The 25,600-nt window shown below is 43.5% G+C and overlaps 3 protein-coding genes and 1 long non-coding RNA gene across 4 annotated transcripts in view; 3 read left to right on the top strand and 1 right to left on the bottom strand.

Moving 5' to 3' along the window:
• LOC134187779 (splicing factor 45-like) overlaps positions 1–7,139 on the top strand; it is a 12,735-nt gene extending 5,596 nt beyond the window's left edge. Inside the window, exons 10-14 of the mRNA XM_062655934.1 lie at positions 1,967–2,077; positions 5,969–6,075; positions 6,149–6,247; positions 6,801–6,873; positions 6,933–7,139. Of these exons, the coding sequence (XP_062511918.1) occupies positions 1,967–2,077; positions 5,969–6,075; positions 6,149–6,247; positions 6,801–6,873; positions 6,933–7,030 (488 nt within the window). The 3' untranslated portion in view covers positions 7,031–7,139. The remainder of the gene's footprint in view (positions 1–1,966; positions 2,078–5,968; positions 6,076–6,148; positions 6,248–6,800; positions 6,874–6,932) is intronic.
• Positions 3,389–5,092, top strand: LOC134187788 (uncharacterized). Its single transcript, XM_062655947.1, has one exon. It carries the CDS (start codon positions 3,504–3,506, stop codon positions 4,431–4,433), a length of 930 nt encoding a protein of 309 aa, XP_062511931.1. The 5' UTR covers positions 3,389–3,503; the 3' UTR covers positions 4,434–5,092.
• A 159-nt stretch (positions 7,140–7,298) lies between the features above and the next one.
• Positions 7,299–9,513, bottom strand: LOC134185348 (uncharacterized). The gene is made up of 4 exons (XM_062653132.1): positions 9,159–9,513; positions 9,001–9,064; positions 7,806–8,248; positions 7,299–7,694 (listed from the first exon to the last, which is right to left on the bottom strand). Exons 1-4 carry the CDS (start codon positions 9,225–9,227, stop codon positions 7,449–7,451), a joined length of 822 nt encoding a protein of 273 aa, XP_062509116.1. The 5' UTR covers positions 9,228–9,513; the 3' UTR covers positions 7,299–7,448.
• A 13,700-nt stretch (positions 9,514–23,213) lies between these two features.
• LOC134178191 (uncharacterized) lies at positions 23,214–24,981 on the top strand. Its single transcript, XR_009969597.1, has 3 exons — positions 23,214–23,344; positions 24,729–24,797; positions 24,864–24,981. It is a non-coding gene; the product is annotated as an uncharacterized LOC134178191 (long non-coding RNA).
• Positions 24,982–25,600: the final 619 nt, after the last annotated feature.

Genomic DNA, 25,600 nt, shown 5'->3' with positions numbered 1-25,600 from the left:
CTATTTCTGTCTGTCGTGTGTGTGTGTGTGTGTGTGTGTGTGTGTGTGTGTGTGTGTGTGTGTGTGTGTCCGTGTCCAGCTCTCTGTCTGTCTGTTTTGTGTGTCTGTGTCTCTCCGTCCATCTGTGTGTCTGTTTTTCTGTCTCTCTGTCTGTTTGTCTGTTTGTCTGTCTTTCTGTCTGTCTCTCTGTTAATCACATATATTAGAACTTTTATCTATGATACATTTTGCAATGCAGGGTACTATGTACTGTCCAACTATTACAGTATTTCCTGTGCAATTATCCAATTGGGGCAACCAATTATCCGATTGGGGCAACCGATTATCCGACTCATGGTTTTAATTATGAGCAGTGTAGATATATAGAAGCGCTGGTTAGAGTAATAATAGTGAGTACTGACGGATGTTGTCGCCGTACTGCTGCACCAGTAAACAGGGTAATTCTTGTTTTTGCTATTAAGTAATCGCGGAGGAAAAACCATCAGTAATTGTCTGGTAATTATTTATAGCCCACCAGCAGGGATGACCGCACAGAGACATGGCGCAGTTGCAGTTGTTGCAGCAAGGGTCAGACTCTTGTCACAGCAAGACGGCAACTTCTGCTAGATTTGTGTCCTGACGCACTAAAGGACTTAACAGGTGCTCTAGGCCTCAACGCGCTTTCTAGCTAACATGTACTCACCGTAAAGCTCCACATGCAAGCAAAATTAGAGCGAATATGTACTGTAGAACTCAACAGAATTAACAACCACGCTACTCAAAGACACGTTGATAAAGTACATGTTACGTCTACAGTCTAGGTAGCTCTAAAGTCTCCAGGTCGATCGCTAGGCGATTATGAATTTGTTTCACTCAGAATTGGATAAGGGCGCGAAGCTGAGAGTGTCGATGGTGCAGTGGTCTTTTCTCTCAAGTCAATGAGACTGATGTGAAAAGAAAGACAGCAGAGCTGTTCAGTTGCGGCGCACTGCAGCTGGATCCTCACATTCACATGTGTAGTAGCTTAATTGTCATAGCGTTTCCCACGATGCTATCAATCTGCATCAGAGAGAGTTTTGACTGAGACCCAAAGCACTGAACAACTAACCAGCGACGCAAGGTGAGAGTTTCATTCGCGAAGTGTACAGCTTGCCAGAGTGAGATCGGATAATTGGTTGCCCCAATCGGATAATTGATTGGCTGAGTCGGATAATTGGTTGCCCCAATCGGATAATTGACTGACTGAGTTGGATAATTGGTTGCCCCAACCGGATAATTGGGCGGGAAATACTGTAGTAGTGTTCATCAACTAAACTAAGCTAAAATTGAAACTCGTGTAGAACAAATGAGGACTGCACTTAAAAGCTACAGTGTACTGTCTGTCTGTCTGTCTGTCTGTCTGTCTGTCTGTCTGTCTGTCTGTGTCCATTTCTCTATCTGTTTGTTATGTTTGTTTGTGTGTCTGTGTCTGTCCATCTCTCTGTCTGTTTGTTTGTGTGTCTGTGTCTGTCCGTCCATTCGTCTCTCTGTCCATCTGTCTGTCTGTTTGTCTGTCTGTCTGGTATATAGTGCTGAATACGTTTTAGTGCAACTATAGCTGAGTCTTTTTTGAGCGACATCTTCACCATTGACAAGAGTCGCGTGATTGACAACAGTCTGACATTCACGACTGCCGCTTGAGATTTTCCTATTCAGAATATTGAGCATCTCAGTAATTCTAAAATGCATGACTTATGCCCATATATGGAGGTCATTTTATCTGCCTGTTTGCCTACTACCGTGTCCACCTAGTTGAAATATAAATTCTATATCACTGATGGAAGATAAGCAAGAAAGCAATACAGTTAGCAGATGTATTAAACATAATAGCAACAGAAAGTTTAGTCCATCCTTTGGTACTTATGGTCTGTCTGCTTTTTTATACTTTTTTTGCTTTGGTTGTTAATCACTTTTTGTATGATTAAAAATAATTTTGTGTTTTGTTTAGGTCTTGGCAGACAAGAACAAGGAATCAGCACTGCACTGTCGGTAGAAAAGACAGGTCAGCGACAGGGAAAAATCATAAATCAACATTTGGAGAAACGAAAAACAACAGCCGGTCAGACTCTTAAATCTGTTGTTGCCATAGTACATAATACTTCACTAAAAAATTTGTGGGTTTTATATTTTTGTATGTTTCTATTTTTTATACTAAAATTTGTTTTTTACGTTTTTTTATTTTTATATTTTTATTTTTAGGCTGCACCGAAAAAATTGTCAGCTTGGGGTAACCAGCCCACCTGTGTTTGGAGGGGCCGCTGGTAGTTTTTTTTGCACGTGCGCATACCGAGAAATAAAATGTCTTCTGTTGCTCTGTGCGTATCCGTGTCCAAGCGTTTTGAGAGATGGCAAGATTCTTCGTGTGTCTGGGAACTGTAGACTTCGTGAGATATTGCAGGAGGTTGGATTAAATGATCGGGTGGACGATGTACACAGTGTGCGAACTGCGACCACAGACACTTCCTCCAAACAAGACTTGGAGTTAGATGATGAGGTGCAGCTCCATGCCGAGTTTAAGCGTCGATACGTGTACTTTCTTTTGAGGCATCGGTCAGAAACAGAATGTATGTCCAGTCTAACATATGACAGATTTCAAAACTTCCTACCTTATAGTAGGTGATCTTTTTAGCTCTAGTACAGTACACCCACACATCCCTGCCCGTTTTTTAGCGTGCAATATATCCGGGTATGTAGGTCGCACGTGCTAGTTAAAAGTATGTGCGTGAAGACCATGACGTAAGCTTTCCTTTCGTGCTATTTGCATTGTTCTACGTCATAGCATAACAAAGTTAGCATTCTAAGGCGCTGATTGGCTAAAATGTAGGCGTGGATTTTTGTGATTGGCTGCTATTGCAGTCACCTGACACTGTTGCCACGTAGCCTAAACAATACAGCCTGCGCAATGTCTTCGAAGCTGTGGAAAAGGTGATGAGCTCTCCAAGAAAAGGCGAAGCTAGCACGTTCGAAGCTTGCAAAAAGGCATTCCAATGTGGAAGAGGGACCCCAGTCAGGGGACGTCACTCAATCGGCTAGCAGCATCACTACTGAGACGACTGCTGACACTTCCAATCCTCTGCAGGCATCCACGGAATCAGCAGCGTCGATAGATCTATCCCAACGACCAGCAGACGATCAGATACTGGCAAGCATTGACGAATGGGTGCTTGCTTTACCTGGGAAAGACAGTCAGATGCTGACGATGTTGCTCTTCGAGACGTTCTGTAAGGAGTTTGGTTTGGGCACAATGGCAGCTGCTGCTAAAGTTTCTAACATAGTTCATCACAATGAACGAACTGTTCGTCGATGGAGAGATAAATTTAGGGAACATGGCGAGTTTAAGCAATTGAGAGTGGGCCAATACGAGCGGCTGTCCATCACAGATGATGAAGAGCTGTGTGGCAAAGCAACAGCATGGGCGAGAGAGCATGCCAACATCAAGGGCCAACCCAACATGACGGTGCCTGGTTTTTGCCAGCACATTAACAATGAAATATTGCCTTCTAGTTTTCTTTCCCCAGGATTTCCTAGAAAAATTTGTCTGGAATATGCTAGAAAGGGTTGACACTGGGAAGAAAGGGGTTTACATTGATGGGCATGAGAGACCAGATGTGGTTCAAGAACGAGAGTTGTTTTTGCAGAAAATCCAAGATTATGAGACTTCCCATCTTCCCCCACCTTGTCCTTCTGATTGCTTGCATGTTGACTGTCCATCTACTAGAGATCACACTTTGAAACAGTTAGTCATCATATGCCACGACAAATCAGCATTTCAATCTAATGAAGATCAGACTTTCTCCTGGTTACAACATGATCAAATTGTAATTAAGCCTAAATCAAGGAGGTCAGGCCGAATGGTCAGTGATTTTGTAGATGAACATTCTGGGTTTTTACGTCTTACAGAAGAAGAATTTGAGATTGCACGAGAGCATTTTGAGGGCATTACAAAAGAAGCTAGGGAGATTATTGAATATGGTGAAAATAGAGATGGTTTTTGGACTGGTGAGAAGTTTCTTAGCCAGGTCAAGAAAGCCCTTCTTATTGCTGAGTTTAAGTATCCTCGGGAGAAGTATACGTTGCTGTGGTTGTTTGATCAATCGTCAAACCACAGAGCAAAAGCACAAGATGCTCTTGTAGCTCATAAAATGAATGTGAGACCGGGGGGTGATCAACCTAGAATTAGAGACACTATTTATCAGGGGAAGTTGCAGAAGATGGTTTTTGATGATGGCACACCTAAAGGCGTACGAGTAGTTTTAGAAGAAAGAGGAATCGATACTAGTAGAATGCTAAAGCAAGATACGATAGCAGAATTAGGATCACATCAAGACTTTGCATCAGAGTTGTCAACAGTAGAGCATGCACATTATTCACGCAAGGGGTCACCACTGTCTTTTTTTTCCAAAGTTTCATTGTGAACTCAATCCTATTGCGAGGGTATGGGGGCAGGCAAAGCGGTACACCAGAGCCTACTGCAATTATTCGATTGTCGGCTTAAGAAAAGCAATGGTCCCTGCTCTAGATTCAGTAGATGTTGATCTAATTAGAAAATATTTTAGAAAGGCAAGAAGATACATGCGTGCTTATAGAGAAGGAAAAACAGCAGGACAAGAAATTGAGGAGGCTGTTAAGAAGTACAAATCTCACAGAAGAGTGCAGAGGAAAAAATAGATGATATTTGTTATGTGTAATAGACATTGGGTTGTGGGTTAGGTTCTTATAATAACTGTGTTTGTTATGTGTGGCATGCATTCCATAGTATTAAAGTTGTACATGTAGCATAGTTTGTTGAAGAGTTGAAATTCAAATATCTGGGCGAACAGAATTGTGTGAAATGTATTAGTGTGCTTTGCTTGATGTGATAGAAGTAATTAGTTGCTGTTTCATATATATCATTTCTCTTGTAATGTGACCCAAAATGGGCCTCTAGGGCAATGACACGAGAAAAGAAAAGTGTAAATCGAAAATCGCTTTTTACAGATGTCTTTAGTGCATTGTCACGTACATGGTTGTGCAAAATGGACTCTCATGATCGCAGAAATAGCAAAGAAATTTCCAAAACTATGAAATCCAGTTATTTATGTATACGGAAGAGCTGGAATCTGTGTGTTAACCTTAGATTGTTTAACTTGATCTTCTCTAAGGATCACACACATTAGTATTCTTCGTTGGTGCTAAGTTTCATTGCTGACGGTCAACACACATTTGAATTACGTGCATTTGCCTACAGTGAGAGCAAATTGGGCACACATGCGTGGGTGCACTGTACCCATGTTGAATTTGTGTTATCAGATTGTCAAACGACGATGGTAAAACCATATCTGACATAGATATCAAAAAATAAAAAATAGAAAATCCACCCGCCTGTCTTTTTCCGCTGCATGTTACCTCAATCAGACAATTTTTTTGGTGCAGCCTTATATTTTTACTTTTATATTTTTTATTTTGCATTTTATTTTTGTATTTTTAATTTTATATTTTTATTTTTATGGTTTTATTTGCGTCTTTTATTTTTGTATTTTCATTTTTCTTTTTTTTAATTTGATATTTTTATATTTATATTTTTATATTTATATTTTTTGTATTTTGTATTAAAATTTTGTTCTTTCAATAATTTTTAAATTCTTATTTTCTACTTTTATACTAATTTTCTTGTATTGTTTTGTTGTTTTATATTTTTGTAATATATTTTTCTTTTTTTATATTTTATATATTTATATTTTATATTTTATATATTTACATTTTATATTTTATATTTTTATTTTTATGTTTTTATTTATGTTTTTATTTGCATTTTTTTATTTTTGTATTTTCATTTTTGTATTTTTAATTTTATATTTTTATTTTTATATTTTTATATTTATATTTTTTATATTTTGTATTAAAATTTTTGTTCTTTCAATAATTTTTAAATTCTTATTTTCTACTTTATACTAATTTTTTATGACTTTAGTTGAAGATGTTCCACTGGGCTCACAGTCAGCAGAACCAGTGAGGGAACAGGTGGACTCCAATATCGCCGATCTTATGAAGAATCCTACGAAAGTCGTGTTACTCATGGTTAGATGATATCTTGTTATGTATTGGGTACTTGTGTTTTTGTTTGTATTTATGTGTGTGGGGAATGTTGTAGAATATGGTCGGTCCAGGTGAAGTTGATGATGACTTGCAGCCGGAGACTGCGGAGGAATGCTCCAAGTATGGTGAAGTAGCAAAAGTCATCATATACGAGGTACATGGTGTAGTACACACACACACACCACGATAAAATGAAAAAGAGTTTAGTAGTGGGTGTCCATGTTCCTTTGGACATTACCACTTCAATGATTACAACAGACTGCCACATAAACAAACTGATGGTTACCAATCAGAACAAGAACAATCCTATGACACATGCAAGACACCTACCAGACTTGACCAAACAGTTTGATCAAACAATCACACAACAACCTGTGACATTCTCACTGCCATTTCCCACCCACACAATATGTTCAGACCTCGTCTTTCACTTCTCACCACAGTTTCTCTAAAGTAAACATCTTGTATTGCCAACTGGCACTCGAGATCCAAACCTGTAGACTGCATAAACAGGAACAAGTATAGTTTACATTTCCATCTGGTTGCATAGTAAGATGGTGGTATTAGGGTCAGTCTACATTTAAAGTGGGTCTCTAGATGGTCGACATGTGGCTGCACTTGTTTTGTTATTATTGCATCACAGTGTTTCAACTGTTGCACTAGAGTGTGTAGTCTGCTTGGTGGCTGTACAACGTCTGTTATTCTAGTTGCCTGGAGCCATACCTGAAGAGGCTGTTCGGATATTCGTCGAGTTTAGCAGAGTCGAGTCGGCGATCAAAGGTTTGTTTGATGCTCGTTGTTCAAGTATGACGTCTGATCGTCTGTGGTTGTCTGTCTAGCTGTTGTGGATCTCAATGGACGGTATTTTGGTGGGCGTATAGTGCGCGTTAGCTTCTTTGAGGAGGAGCGGTTCAAGAGATTCGATCTCGGACCGTAGCGATAGCTCGTCGTGAGGCATTTGTTTATCATTGCGTCGTACGTACTGGATACTAACGTAGAATCTAATTCAAACGCAGTTTTGTAATACATTCGGGTGTTTATCCGGGTATCGGTCGTCGTGGTGACTGTTGTCGATCCGGGACTTGTTAATTTAGCGGCGCGTTCTCATTGGTGAGACTCGAGGGCGCGGCCTAGTTAGCGCGCTTTTTAAAACGAGATGTCGCACACGTGGGCATACGCCTGCATGTAAAGCACGAGTCATCAACTGCAGAATGTTTTAACTCGCTATTCTTCAATCATAGAGACTTTCGTAGATTTTCGAGCACCGTGTATGTCCGTTATGGCAGCACTAGAACTCTATAGGACTGCTTTGTACACACAGCAACCTTCTTTCTAGAATTATTACTCTCGCGTCGCTATTTCTCATCGACCTGACTGAGCGTCAGCTCGTTCTCACACACCACTTCGCTATTCCACGACCAGTAGATGCTCGACCCGTCCGTCGACCCGTAGCCGCTCTCCCGTCCGACAACGGCCTCTTCCCTCGTCTTGTGGCTCATCGCCAACGGTAAGGTCGAGAAATCGAAGACCTGTTCGTGCAGACTGCGGAAACGAACGGGCGAAAACCTGTCCGCATATCCGAGGTCCTCGCTGCTGCGACTCTAGAGAAACAAAAAACCAAAAGTTTAATCACCGGTCTGTGGTTGACATAGTCAGATAGATGTCGGTCTCGTGCAGTCATTTTTGTCGCTAGGGAACGCGCGTTATCCTACCTGAGACATCTTGAAGAAATCGACCGACGGTCGTTCGCGTTGACGCTTCTTCCCGCCGCCCGACCGCGGGCGCTGCGGCCCGCCCGCAGGCGTCTCGTCGACCATGCACGGCTGCGAGTTCGAGCGCAACAGCACGACACTCCGACGCAGACCGGGCAGAGCTCGCAGAGCTTGCTCGTCCGACGACGACATCGATGCGGGACGAGGAACGGGCGACGCGCGGATGATACCGCTCTCCGACTGCGCTCGGCGACCCGGCGGGCTGCGCGTCGTCTTCCCTCGCCGCACGGCCGACCAGACACGCGACGGTTTCGGAGTCCACGTGCTCTTCATCGGGCTGAAGCATCCCGGGATGGAGCGACTGCGGCGGCGTTTCCTCGCCGGACAGTCCGGGTCGGCGGCGTCCTCTTCACACCCGACAAAACCGACATCACTCTCTGACGCTGCAACAGAGTAGCAATACAAGCAACAGAATGGCAAAACAAATGTACAACAGAATGGCAATACAAGCAACAGAATGGCAATACAAATGTACAACAGAATGGCAATACAAGCAACAGAAGATATGAGTCACTGTAAGTGGTTCGACAAGCGTGAACACACATGTGGTCTGTCACTCATTCATATGTTCACACACACACACACACACACACACACACACACACACACACACACACACACACACACACACACACACACACACACACACACACACACACACACACACACACACACACACACACACACATCAACCACATCAGCATCCATACGCTATGACTCATTCAACAATACCCCGAGCAGACCCAAGTGACAGAACAAAACGATGAAGACAAGCAGACTCATTTCTTTCTAGTTTAAAAATTAGATAATTAATTAATTATAACTATAAATAAAAAGTATTTTCAAAAAAACAAAAAGTATCATCACTCATCTGATGATACCGAGCAAACACAAACGACAGAACAAAAAGATGAAGACAAGCAAACTCATCCGTAAAAATTAGATTAATTAATTATAAATATAAATAACAAGTATATGTAAAAATAAAAAATAAAATAAAATATGAAATAAAATATAAAATAAAACATAAAATAAAATATAAAATAAAATATAAAATAAAATAATTATCATCACTCATCTGACAATGCCCGATCAAACACATTCTAACGACAGAACAAACGGTCATCAGATTCACCTGCCGTCTTGCCTTGCAATCGCATGCCTTCCATCGAAGGTGAGGGCCCACACAACTTGAACACCTACAGAACAACAACAAGACACTACATCGCGTCACCCGTCCGTCACCCGACGACCGTCGTCTCTCTCCACACGCACGCAGACAATCGGACAAACCTCGCGTGAATCGTCGGCGTCGTCGGCCAGAGTGTGCCGTTCCAGCTGGCGTGTGAGTAACGTCACCATCGGGACTGATATCTCCTCTCTCTCTGCGCTGTCGTGTTGCTAGGAGTGCAACCGGACTGCTACAACGCCGGCCAGCATCTGTGTGTGGCAACCAGAGTCGGTGGTGACGAGCTCGAGACGCCCAGACGCGAGCACTTCCGTTAGGAATCAATGGCTGCACGCAGAGTGAGTCTCTCGAGCGGATTAGACGGGTAGTAATGATGTTGGGCGATGAGAGTGAGACAGAGAGACGAATGAGGAGCAACACCGGAGCTTGGAACTGTAGTGTGTGGATGGGAGGAATGTATAGCTGGGTGAGCGGCCAATCAGCGTCGAGTATTGGCTGGTATCTTTCAATTTATCGCTTCTTATTCGATTGCACCGGCCCCTTGGGTTGGGCTTAGCATGTTTCGGTGTTAGGGCGATCTGGTTGGTGACTGCATGGAAATGTTTTTTGTAGGTGAGGAGAGACGTAGAGGATAAGACGGCCTTTGTATGGTGGGGAGGTGTGATATGTACTGACGGAAACGTTCACACCACGCACACGCACGCACGCACACACACACCCACACACAGACACGTTATTAGATTTCAGTACCATGACTCTTAAATAGTAATTCAATTAGACTTATGTAGTAATTCAATTGGGCTTATGGGCTTTTAGTTCATAAAACCTTTGTGAAAATTATATATCAATGACAAATATGACCAATCTGTTACGTATTTAGGTCTCCATGCTGAGCACTTCTGCAGTAGTTAAAGGTATATGCTTAAAGGTATATGCTTTTCTTGTGTGTGTGTGTGTGTGTGTGTGTGTGTGTGTGTGTGTGTGTGTGTGTGTGTGTGTGTGTGTGTGTGTGTGTGTGTGTACATGTGTGTGTGTGTGTCTGTGTGTGTGTGTGTGTGTGTGTGTGTGTGTCTGTGTGTGTGTCTGTGTGTCTCTGTGTGTGTGTGTGTGTGTGTGTGTGTGTGAGTGTGTGTGTGTGTGTGTGTGTGTGTGTGTTGGGTGTGGGTGTGGGTGTGGGTGTACATTTGTGCACATGTGAGCGTGTGCGTGCGAGAGAGAGTATATTTACGTAGATGAGTCTATACAAGCTGTGATATCTACATGCCATGTACAGTACTTTGACTAGTTAGACGAGTGGGTGTGTAAAATTGTAATGTGTTAGCACTGTGCACACGCATACATTAGTTAACCTCAATCAAGAGTTCATTCTTTTGTGTACTGTACAACCATTATCCGTGTGAGTATGTACGTATATGTGCATTGATTGCAAATGTTAATTAACTAAAAACTGTAAAATTGCAAATTGATGACGTCTATACATATGCTACTGTATTTACAGATTGACAACTCAGTGACCATATCTGCAGGGAACAAGACAGCAAATAAGTAAGATGCAATGTGTTGAACACGTTTTGTATGATGGTCATTCATGCACTTACATCGCTTGTGTCAGTATGCCATCTAAAAGTTGTTGAGAACAACATGAAGATACCCATGATATGAGTATGGGTATGTGCCATTACATAACAAGGTATATCATTATTAATTAACCAAACTATATTATATATATATATTTAATTTTTAGAGACTTCTAGTGCTTTGCAAAACAATCATCAAAACAGTTTATGTAGGAAAGCTAAAAACAATAAGTACCGGACTGTGCAACGTCAATTATTTTTGTCTTTATTGATATTAATTAATTAACTTAAATTGTAATGTCAGACGTAGCATTGGTAAATATAATCAAACAATGCAAAGTATCCTCGTCCCCAGACTCACGTGGGCCTGGCAGTGTCCGGTTCCCGTATAACACTGCCAGTCTCCAGTGTCCGGTTCCCGTATAACACTTTCAGCCCCAGTGTCCGGTTCCCGTATAACAGTTTCAGCCTCCACTGCCAGGCTCACGCAAGGAACGCTGAAAGTGTTATACGGGAACCGGATACTGCCAAGCTCACGTGACGTGGGAGGCTGAAAGTGTTAGACGGGAACCGGACATTGCCAGACTCACGTGAGTTTGAGGACGAGACAAATACAACAAAGAATTAGCAAAAACAAATTAAGTTAAACAATATCAAAATATGGTTTATTATCTATATTACAGATTTTGTTTTGAATTGATTGATTAATTATACGTCAGTCTTGTTAGTTGTTATCACAGCAAATGTAGGACATACTGTGTATTTGACGTTTGAGTAAAGTAGACTGTCCGTTAGTGTCTAAGGGCGTCACGTGGGTCTCAGAAGTGGGAGCTCATAATTTACTGTCATTTATCTAAAGCTGAAACTATGCCGTCATAGACAACGTCGTGTATTCAATAACTATTTACAATCTCATTGATATGCAGCTAATTCTAAAGAAAATAATATTACACATTGTGACAACCTATTGTAGAGGATGACGTCCTTCACAGAAAATTTTTTTACATTAGTATCCAGTTTTTTAGTTATTTTACTTAGTAATCGATTCAATACACAACAGCACAAGACACCTGTCAGACGCATGTCGGCTATCCTCGTTTACAAGACTTCAGGCGGTTCACAGATCTTGCATTGACCAAACGTAACGTAATGTAACGTACCGGAACGTTTACAATACGACGCTGACGTTGACACTGACGCTGACGCTGACGCTAACGATGACGTTGTACCATTCTAATATATAAAGCTCAAACTGTCTGTGTGTCTGTCTGTCTGTGTGTGTGTGTGTGTGTGTGTGTGTGTGTGTGTGTGTGTGTGTGTGTGTGTGTGTGTGTGTGTGTGTGTCTGTGTGTGTGTGTGTGTGTGTGTGTGTGTGTGTGTTCGCGATACGCGGCCACGTCTTTTGTCCGTTTGCAACCGAAATCGGCACTCACACTTGGCACGCACAGCGGAAGGTTTGCGTAAAAAAATTTAAAAAAATTATGCACCGGGCCCCTCTCGAGGGGTCGACCCCGCGAAAATTTCTCGATGACGCAAATGCTACACATTCCAGTTCATTCGAACACACGCCCACACCAGTCCTGTGTAGACTGTATGCATCGTCGTCCTTCGCAAAGCTTCGAGCAATCGAATATCTCTTGCCGAGGAAACTTACTCTTCTAGCGCTTTCGTTTCTCTCCAAATTCTGATTGCATTTGCACCAAATCCAACCCACACGTTTTCTGCAGAAGGGCTACACGGGGAGTGTGTCAATTTCTATCGAAACAAGCGCGAAGAGCAACATTCGAATGCATTCTGCACAGCCGGGACCTCGCAACAAAGATTGCACGTGACGTGTTCACAGACCTATCTTTACACTACAGTATCTTGCCCGTACGAAGGACGGGCCATGTATACTATTCACAGTATTTTTCAGTGAGCGTCATGAGACGTTGGTCAGCACCTGTCTGGATACTCGAGCGTTGAGCGCATGCTAACGCACGTTATTGTGACGCCACGAGTGTATCATAGATGGACGAAGAACCTGTAATTTTTCTACTTCTCATTCGTCGCCGTAGGCGTAGAGCTAGGGAATCTCAACAACGGCAAATGTGAGTCAGACCAATCTTTCAACGACAACCCGAAGAACTTCAGTTCCTGTCAAATTTCTTGGTTCGGGTGCTTCCCTGATGGCCCTAACCTTTTCAGCTGATAGGCCGTCACAAAATAGTGATAATACAGAATTTTGCATTTTATTTGTTTTTCTTGACTACTAGGATGCCGGCAGGTCTTTGTATTCTTTCTAAATGCAAGCGCCAAAGACAAGGATAACTCCGCACGCTGTCGATTAGACCTTCCATGCCAAATCCGGGATCTAAGTTAATAGGACTGTTCTTTGATTTCTAGAAAGTAATCACGCGTTTTCCGGTTACGCTGGTACACTTCCAGAATCGACGCTAGAGTTGAACTCGAGTCAACTCCAGCGTCAAGAACGCCGGACGAACGCTGCGACGATCGTAGTCGACGTTGACATGTTTACAATATGACGCTCACGCTAGAGTCATCGTCATCGTCATCGTTAGCGTCGTCGTCAGCGTCAACGTCAGCGTCAACGTCAGCGTCGTATTGTGAACCGGGCTTATCGTAAAGGTACCGTACTGTAGCGTTAGTCTCGCCTAGCCAGACCATCTCCGCCTACATCCTTTCGGCGAGAGATAGTCTGGGGATATGCCTAATCCATTCTTGTTCTGCGCTCCCCAAGAATCGTGGGGATAAAGACCTCTCTAGAGATAGCTGCTATGAGGTCTAACATAGGTGTTGCTTAATCGCATTCCGCTCGTCTCGCGTGTGCTAATTACTGGATTCGTTCGTCAATCTTGTGGACTTTGAATAGCGCGTTGAACACAGTAGCGCAATAACGAGACAGAATAAAGCGTGAATTCCCACAGCCACGATGATCATGCTGCTTGATCGAGAGGCGTTCTAATCCCTCGACACGTCAGACAAATACATGTAACAACACAAGGAGCTATAGCGGCACTCTGCATTCAAACAACACGCTAAAACGAGCAGCAACTGACTAAGACTAACGGACGGCGAAAGAGCGTCATGACTAAACAAAAGCACGTCCCATGCTTACGTCAGACGCACAAGATCACGACAATAGATCTAAAAATCAGACGCCGATCGGTGAAGAAGCACAGCCTCACGGACAATTTGGCCGCAAAACGTACGTCCCTCATGCAACAAGACAGTAGTTCAAGGTCTACAGGTCGAAGAAAGAATATCTAATTAGTGTATGTTCACAGACTGTAATCAAGCGAAATGAGCGGAATGCGATTGCGTGACACCTACTTAGACCTCCTGCTATCTATAAAGAGGTCTTTATCTTCCACGATTCGTGGGAAGCGCAGAACAAGAATTGTATAGGCATATAGGAAGGATGTAGGTGGAGATGGTCTGGCTACGCAAGACTACCGTAGCGTAGCCTACCGTAACGTCACTTGACTCACCTGGTTTACAGAGTCTAAATTAATGTAGCAAGTCGAATTGCTAAAGGTTCTAGAGCATTTTAAGTGTTTGAGGAAGCCAATCTGTCAATATGATGCTTCCATGAAAGGTAGAGAAAACTTTTACCATTTCTAGTAGAGAGCCACTTCCCATCCGCAATGGTGGAATTATCGCCTTCAACTACATTATTTCCACCACCATAGGATAACTTGCATGTGATTTTGTTAGGAAAGGGCCGCTTGAACTTAGTGCCGGAGTCCCGTCTAAGATTGCTTGGACATCTTGGCAGAATGGGAGAGGAAAGACTACCAAAGATGTTATATTATTGTTTGGAAAGCTGGAAAGAAGAGACCATGCAAAGGGGTCAAGAAGCGGTGGCATGATGGAACACCATATGATCTGAGAGCCACGAATATACGTACTACATTAATTTCTATTGAAATTATTGGTATACTAGTCTATAGAACACATGCAAGATAGATCTCAGTGTCACACATTCTGCGATAAAGGAATCAGAAGTCAACTTAAATGAGGACCAATGATTGTACGGCCAACAACAGAAGCATGATGATCTTTGCCCTTGTGGAAGACTTTTTCGTCGGAAGGCCTAGGGTGGCCTCACCAGCTGCAGACACAGCCGATTCTGTAACAGTCAATGAAACGCTCTCTAGCTAGTTATTTGTCCAGGGCTCTATACTCAAGGACATCACTTTTAGTAGTTCAAGAATAATTATAATCTAACTCATAGTCGGATCCAGGGGAGGTTCATTGGGTTCGATTAGACCCCCTCAGCTGTCGTCAACTTCTGATTCTCGACTGGTTAGGGTAGTACCTAGATGTAGCCGCGCACGGTTTTGGTACAGTCTCAGTAACAGTATGGTTACTGAGGTAACAACTAGTTAGTGTACGTAAACGTACTGTACAGTAGACTCGACCCAGTCTCACTCCGCGGATTGACAATCCGGGGTACATACATCTAGCTGCACATAGTTTTGGTACAGTATGGTTTCCAAGGTAACATACGGTTGCTAATTTACAATGGCTACTTCCGTGAAGTCGAAGTCTGGACCACGCAAAAGGAAACAAACTGTTTCCATAGAAGATTTCTTCGGAAAGAAAAGAAAGAGCGGTAACATTTGCCTGTCTAGCAAAAGACATATAGACTTGCAAGATCAATTCAAATTCTCCGGTAGATCTGGAGGAAGTCAGCCACAGTCAACCCCGCGCCCAGGTGCAGATGGTTCTTGTATGTCTTCCAGCGAGGCTCGTAACGAAGCAGGCAATGAATTTCTCAACAGTGAACTTGGTGAGTTTCTTGCAAGACATGCAGCTAGACCAGGGCAGGCGGAGCCCTCCAGATGGTGGGTGGGCCAGGCGTTGGTTGGCTAGGCTCCGCCTACTTGACAACTTTTGACTAAAGCTAGAGCTAGGGTGGAGCCTGGCTAAAGACAGCGTTACTAGAGGGTAGTCTAACTTTGGTTGGTTTGTCTCATCTGTGGAGGTGAACGATAACTAATTTATTTAATGACCTATACCATTTTCCAGAAGTTTTCGCCAAACGCCTGTTGGTGGAAGTCCCATTTTTTAACGATGGGTGGGCCATGGCCCACCTGGCCCACCCTGCTCCGCCAGTCCTGTAGACTGGATTCTACGCTCGCCTGTTTAGACCAATATGTCTGCATGAACGTGTACGTCGATCGTAACAAGAACCCGAAGGGACATGCAGCTGTATACCTGTACAGTAGACAGCTCAGAGCGGGTAGGCGGCTAGCGTTAGCAACATACGGTACGTTAAATTTGGAGTGATCTTGCAAAATCATTTACTGGAAATGTGTCACGAAACCCAGCTGACCCTTCGTGGGTTAGCCGTGGCATTTGGCTACCTCGAGTTGGCAGACCTTACGTTAGTCGAAAACCCAACCATGTGACTTGCAAAACCCACAGTAACAATCCGTACTGTACAGGTGGACGCGAGCAAAGTATTCGAATTCCGAGGCACATCAATACTTGCAAATTGTGAACTAGACAGTAAAACTCATTAATTTTACACCATATAGAGGGACGCACTTTTCCTATTGTTCTCTTTCTTCAGCCATTTGAATTTTGCGGCATCAAGAAAATACTAATATTTCTATTTCACATTCAACTGTATTACTAATTCTATTACTATAGACTCTCCAACTGATGGTCTTGCAGACGTCTGTGTCAATCTTGATAGGACTATTGCTGAATGCAACAGTGGCAAACTTTTGGAATGTCACGTTGACTTGCATGACCTCACCAGAGAAGTCCAGCATAAAATCTTAACCAAAGAGCCTAATCCTGATTGATCATACTATCCCCGAACGATGAAGCATGGATCAAGGGCAATTTGCCAATTCCAGCCTGGGTGGTTGAAGCAATATCCATGACTGCACTACAGCACACATTTAGATGGAGCATTATGCCGAGCTTGTGCATTGTTTGCCCCTAGAAAGGTTAGTGGGCAAGCTCTGTGTCAATTTGTAAGCAAACCGTTTACATCTTGGGTAAAAGCCTCTCATAAATTGAAAGATCATGCCCAGCTTGACTATTACATAACAGCAATGACTCAAATGAAGGAGTTTGTCCTTCGATTTGACCATCCTGCGGAGACCATAAACACTAATTAGTAAATATAACTCTGAATCTCTCAAAAGAATTGAAGAAAGTCAGAAGGTCATAGAGGCATTGCTAAAAGTTATTATGCTCTGTGGGAAGCAGGGGCTTTCACTACGAGGCCATCGAGACGACGACGTAGATTGGACTGAGCAGGAAGAGCAAACAGCAGAAAACCAAGGTAATTTCGTAGAGCTTGTTCGTTTTAGAGCAGAGACAGATGATGCTCTCAGGAGGCATCAAGAACGCGGGCCAAGAAATGCGCGCTACACGTCAAAGACAATACAGAATGAGTTGATTACCGTCATTGACAAACACATTGAGTCTGAAATAGTTACAGATATTCAGAAAGCTAAGTTTTTCTCAATCATTGCTGACGAACTAACAGACGTTTCGAGCAAAGAGCAATGCTCACTATGTATACGTTATGTTCTGAACAATGATGTCAATGAAACGTTCATTAGCTTTGTGGAAGTAGAGAGAATCACTGGAAAAGTACTGGCTACTACCATACTGCAGTGTCTGGAATCTTGGGGCCTGTCTCCTTCTGACCTACGAGGTCAGTGCTACGATGGTGGTTCGAATATGGCTGGTGTGCGGTCAAGGTGTAGAGCTGTTGTGCAATCGCAGGCTCTTGAGGCCATCTACGTTCACTGTGCTGCACAACGGCTAAATCTTGCAGTGGTGTCAGCCTGCAAGATACAGGAGTTCCAGAATACAGAATTGTATATGGGAGAGAGACAGATTCTTTAGACTGTCAGCGAAATAGCAGGGTTTTCTTGAAAAAGCTGTGGATGTCACTTTTCCGGAAATGTCAAGAAAAAAATTGAAAGATGCGTGCAGAATCCGTTGGATTCAGCGCATTGATGCTCATGTGGTCTTCCCAAAGCTCCTCCCTGTCCTACACATGGTTTTTCAAGCCATTATTTCTCCAAGACAGTTTGAGTGTCTGGGTGCAGCAGATTGGATCTGGGATAAGGAAACGGTTGCTAAAGCTAATGGCTTTTTATATCAATTGGAGTCTTCTTCCTTTCTACTCTGCTTTAAAATCTTACTACACGTTTTGTCATGCCTCAGAGGACTGACAGTCAAGCTACATATGCAGATTGCAAATGTCCTGTTTGCTTACAGAGAAGTCGATACTTTGCTTTCAAGTCTAAAGGACATGAAGAATGATTCTGTGAGAGAGTTTAGACGGATATTCGAAGAGACTAGTAAACTGGGGTAAACCTTCACGGAGAAGACTTTGAGCTAAGAAAGCCAAGAATAAATCAACGTCAGCGGCATCGAAGTAATGTTTCTGCAACAACTGCAGAGGATTACTATCGAATAACCCTTACAACGAGTTTTTGTCGCATGTCATTACTGAGTTGCAAGACAGGTTTACCGACAATCCATCTTATGATACCGGGTTGTTGCATCTTGTTCCAAGCCAGTGTCCCAGTTCTGACGGCGAGATTCCTGAAGACCTTGCCAAAGCTGTAAATTTTTACGAGGATGACTTACCGCATTCAGCAATGTTCCCGACTGAATACCGCATGTGGGTCCGAAAATGGAAAAAACGATATCGATCGTTCGGCAGTGCCTACAAAGCTTGTAGATGCTTTAGAGGCATGTGATCAATGGACTTTTTCGAATATACGAGTTCTATTGCACCTGTCATTAACTATACCTGTGACTTCTTGTGAAAGTGAGAGAAGCTTTAGTCAGTTGAAAATCCTGGAAACCTACCGTAGATCCACAATGTGTCTGCTGATCGTCTGTGTGGACTTGCACTTATGAAAATCAACAGATCAAGGTGTGAGAAAATTCAGAAATCTCAATCGCAAGTAAGTAAACTAGTTGAAGAATTTGGAAAATTATATTCAAGAGGAATGAAATTAAACTTCCCTTGTTTTAAGAGACAATGATTGAAGTGCGTGTATAATTTCTATAATGTCAGATTGTGCAGTTCTTCTATGACATCCGTATACATCATAAGTATAAAACCCGATGTTGCGTTTCTAAACGTATACATTAATTTAATTAATTAATTAATTAAAGTTGCCAGTTTGTAGGAAGACGGTGCCTTGCTTGATGGAACCCCCTTTCAAAATTCTGGATCCGCCACTGTAACTTATCAGCTAGTGTCAACACACACACACACACACACACACACACACACACACACACACACACACACACACACACACACACACACACACACACACACACACACACACACACACACACACACACACACACACACAGACTCTCACACACACACACACACACACACACACACACACACACACACACACACACACACACACACACACACACACACACACACACACCATCCATCCATCCATCCATTTGCTGCTTGTGTTCCATGATTACCATGAGGGTACAGGAAATGCAGGTCAAAAACGTCAAGTCTACACTGCTCGAGGTCTGTCTTGACTAAAACGCTGGTGATTATAAAGACCTTGTTGTTTGAAAGTCTGATGACAAAAATGACAGAAGCGGAAGAACGACATAACAACGTTGGCGACTAATCTAGCAACAACGTTGGCGACTAATCTAGCCTGCCTTGTAAATGCCTGAAATGAGCAGCCAGTGCAGAAGACTCTCCGTTTTTACGAGTCGTTGTTCACGCCGTCGTTTTCTGTCACCTTTGAGGCTTTCTCTTTGTTTTCTGATTTCTTGTTGAAATGCTCTGCACTATGTTTGGATGATGGACCGCCAAGAGTTGCGCTCTTCAGCTTTCTCCCTCGGGATTCTAACAAGTTACACTGTTTGAGGTCGCCAGATACAACATTATTCCAACTGACGCTTCTGTCCATCAACATTGCGCTTGCAACCAACAGGAACAGACACAAGAAGCTGCTTGGGTAAGCGACCATTAGACATTCTTGTAAGATATCCAAGAAACGGAGACGACGTTGTAAGAGAACAAGATCCTTTGCTGTTTAGCCATCTTGCGTATCGTAGTGTGACGCCTCTGCTCCCTGACCGAGATCCCCAATATAATTCGAAGGCAACGAATCAGAAAGGACTCAAGGCGGCGAACACGAGGCTCGAGGAGGACGGTGCACTCGAGACAATATACCGGAAGGTTGGGAAAATCACATTGTTCAAAAGACGAATCTTGGTGCTGGTCTTGATCTTACGTTGATGCCACAAGATGCAAGATAGTGAGACACACGCACGCACACACACACACACACACACACACACACACACACACACACACACACACACACACACACACACACACACACCTGTCTGTTCTGCTAAAAAGCTACATACCGTAACACGCGGTCACGCTTGCCTCCAAGAGGCAACAAGTCTGATGGTGGAATATTAATATTGCGATTTCTAAGATCTAAACAATCAAACTTCTGTGAACCGTTACCTATAGCGTTCTTACATTCCAAAATGCCTATCTAAGTAGGCCATATGAACAATTTCCACGCATCTGACCTAATGCTCTATGTGCATTGTTTGATATCTAGCTCTCCTGAGAGGATTACAAACCTCCGCAGGGGAAAAAGCCTTGGCATAAACTGATCGAGTGATGCGCCATCATTCGACACCCTGAACTCAAGTTCAAGTGATTCCACACCGGCGTAGGAACCAGGAGAGGGGGTGAGGGTGGTGGTTGAGGAGTAAGGGTGGTGATGGAGGGAGTAATGAGGGGGTGAGGGTGGTGGTGGAGGGGATGAGGGTGGTGGTGGAGGGGGTGATGTGGAGATTAAGGGGGTAAGAGTGGTGGAGGGGATTATGAGGGGGTAAGGATGGTGATGGATTGGTGAGAGTGGCGGTGAAGGGGGTGAGAGTGGTAATGAAGAGAGTTAGGAGGGGTGAGAGTGGTGGTGGAGGGGTGAGAGTGGTGGTGGAGGGGTGAGAGTGGTGGTGGAGGGGTGAGAGTGGTGGTGGAGGGGTGAGAGTGGTGGTGGAGGGGTGAGAGTGGTGGTGGAGGGGTGAGAGTGGTGGTGGAGGGGTGAGAGTGGTGGTGGAGGGGTGAGAGTGGTGGTGGAGGGGTGAGAGTGGTGGTGGAGGGGTGAGAGTGGTGGTGGAGGGGTGAGAGTGGTGGTGGAGGGGTGAGAGTGGTGGTGGAGGGGTGAGATGGTGGTGGAGGGGTGAGGTGGTGGTGGAGGGGTGAGGTGGTGGTGGAGGGGTGAGGTGGTGTTGGAGGGGTGAGGTGGTGTTGGAGGGGTGAGGTGGTGTTGGAGGGGTGAGGGTGGTGGTGGAGGGGTGAGGGTGGTGGTGGAGGGGTGAGGGTGGTGGTGGAGGGGTGAGGGTGGTGGTGGAGGGGTGAGGGTGGTGGTGGTGGTGGAGGGTGAGGGTGGTGGTGGAGGGGGTTGAGTGGAGGGGTGGGTGGATGAGGGGTGGGTGGATGAGGGGTGGGTGGATGAGGGGTGGGTGTATGAGGGGTGGAGAGGCTGAAGCCCCTTCGCTCACTGTAGAAATTGAAATTTTCTGTGCTAGTGACTTTTGCAAATCTGTTTACGGTTTGGCAAGCGGGGCTATCTTAGTCTTGAACAATGCAAAGGCACTAAAAGTTAGGATCCATATTCGTGCAACATGCGCTTGGATACCATGGTACCGTATCTACCCCGTAGACCTATTTACCACTTGAGTAAACCTCTGAATCATGTCTAACGAAAGCTGCTACGTACACGTATAAACAGATCTAATGAACGCTAACGAAAACGTCTAAATCTAATTAGACATGCTTAGAAAAGGCGTACAGGCCCTAATGAAGACATGTGCATCCTAGATACTGTATATGTTGCACTTTTGCACTCCTAAAAACTTACCAAACTAGAATTTTAAAAACTTTTTTCTGAAAAAATTAATAGATGTAGGGATTGTATAGCAAGTAACAGAAACAAGATCTATAGATACTAGGAACCAAAGCCAGACATCATTAGTGAATCCTTCCAGCCCCACATTCCCTACATTTTACATTTTGGGAGTTGGATGGATTCACTAAGGATGTCTGGCTTTGGTTCATATTATCTATAGATCTTGTTCTGTTACTTTTTATACAATCCCTACATCTATTTCTTTTTTCAGAGAAAAAGTTCTTAAAATTCTAGTATCCTTATTAATTAATTAAGTTAACACAAAATAGAACAAAAAGCACAGTAAGTTAGTATTACTAAAAATAATCAAATTATTGCTGACTTGATTCATAATGCAATTGATGAATCATCATATCCAGGATATCCGGATACGGAATTTTGCGGTCGTAGTGAGTTACCAGCTTTCCTATCCTGCTTTATCGCCGGCGAAGGAACCGGGGATGGGGGGCTGAAGTCTCTTCGCTCACTGTAGGAACTGAAATTTTTTGTGCTAGTGACTTTTGCAAATTGTTTACGGTCTGGCAAGCAAGGTAGCTTTGCTTACTCATGAAAAAATCCATGGTAATGTCGTGTACAGCCTCTAGTCTCGCGAGCCAAGCCTTCCTCCGTGCTCACTGTGCGACCTCGCATGCTGTTCGCCTTCTTGCACGTGAGAGGAGATGCTTGAGCCGGGACTGCGCGCACGGACGGTTTGTACGGTACCAGCCTCACCCTCTCGTGAATCTCTTCCTACGCTACTTTTTATCACGGTTTGTCGGTTTCTGTAACAGTCTAATGTACCAGGTATGAAGTGTTGAAACCACACATCTGTTTTGGCTTTCGAATTGCACGCGTGGTCGCTATTACACTATTGTGATTGTGGTCTCTGAATCTCTTTGCATTTTCTGACGATTTTATGCTGCACGTTACCCTGGCATTTCATTTGGTGTACAAATAGATTATTTCCCTACCCTAGTGGGGTCAGGTAGGACGTAGGGTGGACCGGAGGTGAAACTTGGAGACCCACTATGCTACTGCGCGAGTTGGAGCATCAAATTTTGCTATTCATTATTTGAATTAATTGATTTACCTAACTTAATTTAGTTGTTTTGCTATCTGTTTGATTTTCGTGTTTTCGTTGTTTAGAATGGCTGAATGTGACTTTGAAATTAATGAAAAATTGAAATCAATTGAAGCTTGTTGCAGCGAGTTAGAAGATCATCCAACAGATCCTTTTATTATCTCCAAACTAACGCATCTTAGCAGACATCGAACTGGTGAATAACAGCATTCTACACGAGTAATTTGGACATTAGGAATTAATTAATTAATGTTGTGATAAATTAGATGTTAATGATCTTCATCGATCTGATGTGACCATACTTTATGCTGATGCTGATGCTGATATTTCTCGTGTTGTGGAAGGAGCTAGCAAGGAGCTAGCTGCACGATTGAAAGAGAAACAGTTGAAAGTCAATTGTGTTGACATAGGAGGTCAATCAAATGAGCAAGTTGTTAAGCGACGAGTTCAAGAAGCTGGTTATGTTGTGTTACTCTTACTGTCTTTGGTACCACCACTATATTGGAAGGCTATTAGTTCATTGATTAGAGAGCTGGTAGCTAGCAAATACCGCAAAGTTTTGCCTCTTTACTTTGGGCTTCAGAAGGTTGACGCCAGGAATTTGTATCCGGAGATTGCAAAATTGTCTTCATGGGAAGGAGATGACATTCCTTCAGTGGTTGAACGGGCAACAGGTGTGTGTGTGTGTGTGTGTGTGTGTGTGTGTGTGTGTGTGTACGCGCGATAGGTCAGTTGGTTAGAGAGCCTATCTATGGAGCGTTTACATCCAGGGACTTGCAGGGTTACAGGTTCAAGTCACAGTGATGGCAAGCTATGGTATAATTTCCTTGGGCAAGAAACTAACACACAATTGCCTCTCTCGACTCAGGAGTATAATGAGTACCTGGTCATTGACTGGGGTGGCAAAGGCCCCCGACTGTGACAAAGTCCATCAGCCAACTGGGGTCCAGGTGGGACTTCGAGTGCCCACACCACAGTTGGCGTCGCAGTTGGTGCTCCTGCGAGTACCTGGCCAGGCTCCAGGAGATTGCTCAGCACAGCCCATAGCTTCTGCGTAGTGCACAGGAACCCAGTCAACTGGCTGGGCGTAACCGTAACAAACGGCAGCTCCTTATCCATTTTGCCATTTGTGTGTGTGCATGCATGTGTGCGTGCGTGCATGTGTGTGTGTGTGTGTGTGTGTGTGTGTGTGTGTGTGTGTGTGTGTGTGTGTGTGTGTGTGTGTGTGTGTGTGTGTGTGTGTGTGTGTGTGTGTGTGTGTCTGTTATCTGTAGCATATTATTATGAGCAAGTCGTATACGGTGAATGGAAACATCCGGGACCTTTAGGTTGCAAGGTCAAGTGCAGGATGAGCACAGGCATAATTCCCAAGGGCAAGGAACTCACATGTAATTGCTTTGACTCAGAAGTATTAACGAGTACATGGTCTTTTTGGATTCTCTGGCCAAGCGCCAAGTGGTACATCAGTGCAGCCGGAAACTGTGAGTTCTGCTGGAGGCCCAACCTAGAAACAGGCAGGGGTGCTATCTTTGGATAAAATCTGAAGCTAAGGCACATCCATTTGTCCATTAATTTGTGTGTGCCATCTGGAGCTTAATCATATATGGAGAATGGCATTTGTGCGGAAACGTATGACACTATCTGGTTGCAAGTTCAAGTTTGGGATATAAGCACAGACGTAATTTCCTTGGGTGAGGAACTCATATGTGTAACTTGTAAGTATAAATGAATACCTGGTCCTTACTGTCGTGGACAAGATTGCTAGTGTGGCAAAATAGCTGTAGCAGATGGGATTATTTGTCAGCTTGGTGCATGATGTTCAGTACCAGAGCTGCACCATATTAGTGCTCTTGGACTTTCTCACCAAATTTTAGGCGAATAGTCAGCAATGGTCTAGAGACTTGATCTGCAAAGACGTGCCAAGACAGGAGAGCTATATTTGAGTAATTATTCGGAATAGAAGACGTCAATTTTTGTCTATTTTTGTGTGTACATGTGTTCTTTTGTGTGCAATTGTTTGTTTCGGTTTTGCAGTATTACATGTGACTGTTTTTGCAGAATCAGTATTTGAGTTGTCTATACCAACTCTTTGTTATCCATTTTTGTCTAAGAAGAGACGTGACACTTGTAGGTGAAATTACAAGAACGTTTTGGATACTAATTGTGTGACCAGTTTGTTGGTGTATGTTGAAGGTGTTCATACTCAAACGGCTCCAGTTTGGTCAACTGAGCGTTCTATTTTCTTAAACAGAGCCTCTACTTTCTTTGAAAGGCAGAGCAGTGATCATGATGAGACTGCTTCTGTTCGACTGGCAGTAAGTTGAGTTTAGCTAGTTGCGTCTACTTTGCTGCTACTTTGTTCAGTGTACTTATGTGCACATATGACTGTACATGCAGTACCACAACTGTTGATTTAGATTGTGATATATTTTAATGTTAATCTTTTTTGTGGTTGGTCTGTTTGTTTGTCTGTTTGTTTATCTGTTGGTTGGTTGTTTGCTGTCTGTCAGTCTGCATGGTTGCCACAGCTCCGACTAAATTTGTAATCTACAAACGTTTGATGTCTAATGGGCCTACAAAAAATAAAGCTCAATTTACATGATGTTATGGAACCCAGGTCGAACCTGGGACCGTGTGTTTACACAAGAATTATTCGGGCCTAGGTGGGCGACGATATCAGGTTGAGGTGGGCCCCAACCCACGGTCATGGATCACTTTCGAATGCCGGATTGGGCCCGCCCCGGTCATGATATAGCTCTGCCCATCATTGACTAGCGTGCACATGCAGTGAACTCATCTCACGTGCTTTCAAGAATTTTAGTTATGATATCGAGTTGGTTTTGCATGCTTTCATTATGAGTGCCATCACCTCTTCGTCAGTCCATATGTAGTAGGCTTCTGCATCCCGCCATTGTTTACAGACCACAGGA

This window comes from Corticium candelabrum, chromosome 1 (genome assembly GCF_963422355.1).
Source record: "Corticium candelabrum chromosome 1, ooCorCand1.1, whole genome shotgun sequence".
Lineage (NCBI taxonomy): Eukaryota > Metazoa > Porifera > Homoscleromorpha > Homosclerophorida > Plakinidae > Corticium > Corticium candelabrum.
Note: the sequence above shows the minus strand (reverse complement) of the source record. Positions and strands in the feature narration are given on the sequence as shown.

Bases quoted from the DNA above. Each gene is read 5' to 3' on its own strand.
- LOC134187788 (XM_062655947.1), top strand. From the start codon at position 3,504: ATGAAATATTGCCTTCTAGTTTTCTTTCCCCAGGATTTCCTAGAAAAA.
- LOC134185348 (XM_062653132.1), bottom strand. From the start codon at position 9,227: ATGGTGACGTTACTCACACGCCAGCTGGAACGGCACACTCTGGCCGAC. The intron at 8,249-9,000 runs GTGAATCTGATG...ACTCTGTTGCAG, and splicing joins ATTGCAAGGCAAGACGGCAG to CGTCAGAGAGTGATGTCGGT. The intron at 7,695-7,805 runs GTAGGATAACGC...TTGTTTCTCTAG, and splicing joins ATTTCTTCAAGATGTCTCAG to AGTCGCAGCAGCGAGGACCT.